Source organism: Neospora caninum, chromosome III, assembly GCF_000208865.1.
Source record: "Neospora caninum Liverpool complete genome, chromosome III".
NCBI classification, from domain to species: Eukaryota; Apicomplexa; class Conoidasida; order Eucoccidiorida; family Sarcocystidae; genus Neospora; species Neospora caninum.
Genome location: NC_018388.1, coordinates 1,970,052 through 1,976,051, shown reverse-complemented (window position 1 = coordinate 1,976,051; position 6,000 = coordinate 1,970,052). Strand labels below are relative to the sequence as shown.

At 56.1% G+C, this 6,000-nt stretch overlaps 1 protein-coding gene across 1 annotated transcript in view; it reads right to left on the bottom strand.

Moving 5' to 3' along the window:
• Positions 1-3,078, bottom strand: part of NCLIV_009350 (hypothetical protein) — a gene marked incomplete at both ends in the record, with an annotated part of 4,785 nt that extends 1,707 nt beyond the window's left edge. The window contains 6 exons of the mRNA XM_003880450.1: positions 263-402; positions 708-816; positions 1,393-1,955; positions 2,253-2,438; positions 2,582-2,888; positions 2,951-3,078. Of these exons, the coding sequence (XP_003880499.1) occupies positions 263-402; positions 708-816; positions 1,393-1,955; positions 2,253-2,438; positions 2,582-2,888; positions 2,951-3,078 (1,433 nt within the window). The remainder of the gene's footprint in view (positions 1-262; positions 403-707; positions 817-1,392; positions 1,956-2,252; positions 2,439-2,581; positions 2,889-2,950) is intronic.
• Between the last annotated feature and the right edge of the window lie 2,922 nt (positions 3,079-6,000).

Genomic DNA, 6,000 nt, shown 5'->3' with positions numbered 1-6,000 from the left:
AGAGAGAGAGAGGGAGAGAAAGAGAGGGAGAGAGGGAGAGAAAGAGAGAGAGAGAAAGAGAGAGAGAGAGGGAGAGAGAGAGAGAGAGAGAAAGAGAGGGATATAGGTATATGGATTTTCATCTCAAACACGCCACGGACGGTGCAGAGACACATGAGAGTGCAGCCACGTCTTCTGCGTCCGCACTATCTCTGGGTCTCTTTGTCTTCTCGCCCGTCGTCTGTCGTCTTTCTTTTTCCCCTGCCTCGAATTGCGACCGCACTTGTAGCGCTTGTGCACCGTCTCAGTTTGCATGCGATACATGCCCAGCAGCGTCGGAGTGTTGAGCAAGTTGCACAGACAGACAAACGCGGGGAAGGGATCGAGGTAGATAAGCAGCATGGCTGCCAAGTACGACATTCCCTGGAAACCACACACCACAAACACTCCAAAACGTCCACAAAAGACGCAAAGAATAGACGCCAAGGCCCCCACAGCCAGAGATGCTTACAAAAAAAAAGAACAGCCGCGAAAGGGGACTGCGAGACGAGAAAACGTGATCGATGACTGCCGATGTCTAGGCATCCACGTAGACACATATACTTGCACAAAAACAGGCATTAACAGGCGCCCATGCAGACGTACAGAGGTACAAAGCTACATGCATATATATATATATATATATATATATACATATATATATGCACTTGACTCGTATGGACATTCACCTGAACGTAGCCGACGTCAGGTCGGTAAAAGGCCCAAGCCTCCAGAATGTTTTGACAGTCTCCGTACAGAGGCCCGTTCACATTGAAGAACGCCAGAGTCGGAAATGTCCTGAAGACAGCAGAAATGCTTTCCTGGTTCCCGTTCACAGTCCACACTTCATACATCTACGTATCGAGATCCACACCCACATACATACCTATATCCAAAAAATAAAATATATACATATATATATATAGTTATCGAATTCTATGGCTACCAGTCTGTCTCTGTCTATATCCATTGATCTATATCTCCATCAATCTGTCAATTTCTATCTACGTCTAGCTATGCGTGTACATCCGTAGATGTGTGTTGCGAGGTCGCACCGACAAAGGCGGCACAGTCGCAGGTCCGTATTGTGTCATTTCCCTGGCAACGTGACACCAAGCGTTCGTTGAATCTTTCTTCCCCTTTTAACGTTCAAGAGTTTCCTGCGGTTCGGCTGCCGGAAGTAGAGACGGCGCGCTTCCAAAGAGCCGCCTCCAGATAGAGGAAGAGAAGCCGAACGTTTCTCCGTGGGGCAGAGACAAAGAGTTTCCTGGAGCTGCAGACGGCTGTTTGTTGAAGAGACGACGTTTACGAGGAAGGGAAAGAGACCGACACCGCCGCCTTTCCCCGTTTTCTTCCCCTTGTTTCGTTCCTCACCGAGTTAGATCGAACACAATGGCTTCATAGGACGACTCGCGACTCAGCCTTTCAACGTCCAGGTCCTCCGTCATCGGGCCTCTGCCGCAACTTTGCGGGGAGCATTCTTCTCCCTCTGGCCTTTCTTCGGCGCTCTGCTTCCCAGGTGTCTCCTCGCCCTCGTCCGCACTGCTGTCGCGTCGTGGAGATCGATCGTCTGCTTCCCATCCTCCGGGTTTCTTCGCTCCTTGAAGACCGCCGGCTTTCTCCGTCGCTTTTGTCCCTCTCGCAGCACCGCCCGTCGCCACTGCCTCCGCGGCCTTTCCACCAACAACCGTTATGCATGACTCGGACGACGAAGCCGAAGAAGATGAAGAGGAAGACGACGATGAAGAGGCGGGAGAAGACAACGACGAGGAAGAAGCCTGCCAGCAACGCGTGTGTTCAGATTCTCTTTTCGCCTCAGCCTGACGACGGCACCGCCTGGCCTTTTCGAGATTGATTTGGAAAAGGTCTCTGGTGACGCGCAGAGCGTTACCGATCGCACGTGGCCATAAAATCTCGCGAATCTTCGGAGGCACTCCCTGAGGCGAGGACACGAAAAAGACGCGACAAAAAAAATGTTTTGTCCCTCGCCACTCTCGCGCGTTTGCTGATCCACGGATGAGATGCCGGGGAAGTCGAGCTGCCTCGCACTGGAACGGCCACTGCGAGGACTCCTCGGGGAGAAATGCCGTTCAATGTGAACTGTCCATTCTTTTCTGTTCCCCGCTTCTGTTCCATCTTGTCTGTGACCCTCTCTTTCAGTGTACCCTCCCCCTTCCTTTTCCCTTCATCTTCCCTTTCCCCTTCACTTTCCTTTTTTCGTCTCGAGCTCTCACCTGTCTCCAAAAGGCCTTGACGCGGTCGGAGGGCGGCGTCCCTGGAGCCCAAGACGGCAGGAGTTCCTCTTGCCAAATGCTGGTGAGACGCGACAGCCGGAAATCTCGGACGTAGGCCACGCGCTTCCTCAGCGCCTCGTCGTGCGCTTCTTGCAGAACTGTGGAGAAGAAACGGCGTTCGACTTCCTGGGAAAAAACGACAGAGACCGACGGGGAACCGCTCGACGTGTCTAGGCACACACAGGGTCCAGATGCGCGAAACCCGGGACAGACGACCGCCAGCACACAGAAACACACTTTTTTCAGCCGCCTCTCAGACCGTCTCTCACCTGGACAAGCTGAAGATGCCTTTTTACTTCCTCAGGCGACTTTGGAGGCAAGTGCCGAGGCCGAAAGGTTTCCGGCACTTCCTCGTCTTCTCGCTCTTCCGCGTCTTCGTCTTCGCCACTTGGCCCCTGACTGGTTTCCCCATCTTCCGTTTCGGTAGCCAGTGAGGCTGCAAGAGAACGCGTCTCAAGTGCATCCTTGCCTTCCACAGTTTCCTTCTCCGCGCATGCGCCCCGCAGCCGGCCTCGACCTCCCGGCGCACGAGAAGGCGGGGAGGAGGAGATGCGCGAATCTGAAGAGAGAAGGCACCTGGAAGAGAACGACGAAAGGCGACAGTGCGTTTCCGCTTGCGAAGAACATTCCCGCCTCACAAGCATCCTGTGGTCATCCTCTGAACTTTCGCCTTCTCGCGCCGCTTCGCGGTCGGAACTGCTTTGCTCCACCCTCCTCTGGACTTCCGCCTCGGCTTCACGTGGGCTCTCGGAGACACACTCAGCATGCACAGGACAGGACAAAGAGGAGGAGGAAGGCGAGAACGCCGAAGACGAGGCCAGATCGTTTCGGCCCTTCGGAGTGCTTAAACTGGAAGAGGGGGAAAGAGAAGCCGAGACGGTGGTTGAGTGGCGAGAGAGAAGGACCGCCTGCAAGTCTTCCCGGCTGCGCCCTCGTCGGTCCCTGGGAACGCGCGCGTCGCCTCCAGAGGCACGGGGCGAGAGCGAGACGGGGCACGAAACGTAGACACGGGACGAATCGTTGCCTTGTCTTCGCGCTCTGTCAGTCCCCGCGGTTGTGCACACCCCGTTCCTAGGCTCGAACGCGTCGTCGCTTCCCGGCCGCCGACGTCCGTCTCGCGACCGGCCTCCCGTCTGTTCGGACCAAGCAGACCCACAGAAGGGAGAAAGCAAAGGAGACGGCAAAGGCGCAAGACACGACAGAGAAACCTGCGGCCTCTCCTTCCAACACCGAGCAGAAGGGAAAGACAGACTGTTTCCGCTCGAACCGGCACAGAACGTCGACGGATTCGTTTTCAGGCGCACGGCGCGTTCCTGCGAGAGGAGCCTCTGGCCGCGACCGTCCTGGTCTCCCCCGGGACGGAGGCTGTCGCCTTGTGTCTCCACCCCTTGTGTCTCCAGTCTCGCAGTTTCTTCTTCTCGCCGAGGCGTCGGGAGGGCGAAGAGGCGCGTCACCACATCGGTCAATCGCCACCCGGGAGGCGCCTCCGCTGCGGCTTCAGCCGCCTTCGTGAGGAGACACTTTCGCTGTCGAGCCCCGCGCAACGCGAAGGGACGCAAGGGGGGGGAGACAGCAGGCCGAGAGACAGCAACGGACCCGCCAGCAAGCGGGGAAGGACAGCCGCACGAGGCTGACGGCGAAGGCTGCAGAGACGCGACCGGGAAGCATGCAGCCGAGCAAACGCAGGCGTCCGAAGGAGAGAGAGACAATGCACCAGAACAGGCAGAAGAGAAGGAAGAGGAAGAAGCGAAGGAAAAGGAAGAAGCGAAGGAAGAGGAAGAAGCGAAGGAAGAGGAAGAGGAGAGAGAGGGAGGACAAGTGGGACTGGGAAAGTGAGTAGTGAAAGGTGAAGGACGGGAGGCAAGAGCAGGCGGGGGAGACGGTTCGAAGGTCGGAGGTTCTTCGCCGAAGAGGGAATCGATCCAGGGGGCTATCACAGACGGCACTTGTCTCGGATGCAGAGAGACTCCATTCTGTTTCGCTGGGTCTTCATGTCGTTTGCCTGGCTGAGAGGCATAATCTGAGAAGCCGAGAAGCGAAAAGAAACCGCGCGTTCCGGCGTGGCCTTCGATGCGGTTTTCGCCCGTCTCTCGCTCGCCTTCTTCGCCGTCGGTCTCTGCTCGACTTCTGCTCGACGCGCCCTGCGCGCCCGTTGGGTTTTCGGTCGCTCTTCCTTCCCCCTGCCGTTCCTCCTCGCCGTTCCTCCCCGGCTTCTCCCTGGCACTCCCGACAGCAGAGACGAAAGAAACTGAAGAGGAAGATGGAAGTGAAGAGGAAGATGGAAGTGAAGAGGAAGAAGGAAGTGAAGAGGACGCGGACGGCGGGGAGATAGCAGAAGAGACGGGGGAGACTGCGAGGCTGGTGAGAGAGGCGAGGTACTCCTCGTGGAGTTTCTCGAATTTCGGAGAGATATAGACGCAAGAGAGAGGCGAAGGCGGCGTGGAGCAAGACGGAGAGGCAGGGGAGGCACAGGAAGGTCGGAAAGAAGGCTGTGGACAGGAGACACAAGGAGACAGGGAAGCAGAGAGAGGGCCTCGGGAGGACGGCACATGCGCCATGGTTGCCTTTGAGAAAGAATCAACATGGAGGGAAAGGAGGAGACGCGAGAGAGTGTCAGGACACCGCGGGGAGGAAAAGGGGAGGGAGAGCGCGGCAGAAGCAGGACATGAGCAGGCGAAGAGGAGAGCGGCGAGGTGCTGTGGAGGACGGCGGAGAACAGGAGAGACGCGCCGGACACAACAAGTGGAAAGGCGAAAAACGAGGTGGGCCTCCCGAGAAAAGAGCGAGAAGGACCGGTCCCTGATGCTTCCTGTCTGTCTCTTTTCCGATGCCGGTGAGCTTCCGTGTTCGCAGAAGAGAGAACGAACCGCTTGAGGGGGAAGTGGAAGACGAAACAAGTTGGGGAGAGGAAGAAGAGAGAAAAGGGAGACGCAGGCGAGCGAGGGGAAGAAGCGTGCGAGATCACCTCTCTGCCCGTTTGACTATTTGCAGGGGACTGTCGCCCAAGCTGTCTGTCATCCTGCTGTCTCTGTTGTGTTGTCTCCGTACGCGTGTCTGTCATGCTTCTTTCCGTCTCCCTCTTTTCTCTGCTCGTCCTGCTGTCTTTTGCTTCGGCTCTTTTTTTCTTCCGTTCTGCATCCGCCTTTGCTCTCGCTTCTTCGCCGAGGCAGATTCTTCTGTCTCGGTTGGAGGGTCACCTCGAGGAAAAGCTCTTGTCAGATAAAAGAGAGGGGCGAGGCAGCAGAGAGACGAAGACAACTCCCGGAGACAAAAACACCCGAGTCCGTTAGGTGAAGAAAAAAACAGAAAGGAGCGAAGAACGAGAAAAACACAGAGACTGAAACAGAGAAAGAGACAGAGGTTATCAGACCTTGATAAGAAGAGCACACGTGCATGCGAGAGAAATGTGGAGTCTGTTTCAGACGTTTTCTCGAGGTTCGAGAGCCAGGAGAGAAGAAGGAAACGGGAAACGAATGCAAAACGTCACCCACGTCCCAGGGACTTGTAAACAAAAAACTGGACCAGAGAGTGTGTGTGTGTGTGTCTCGTGACTCTTGTTTCTTGGAGCATGCAGCTTTCCCTTTGCGCGTTCTTTTCTCCTCTTTTTCCGCCTCCGCAGGTTCAGGTGTCTACACAAGACGTCCCTCGCTCTTTGACGAGAAGATCGCCGAGGGCCAAGAGGAAATTG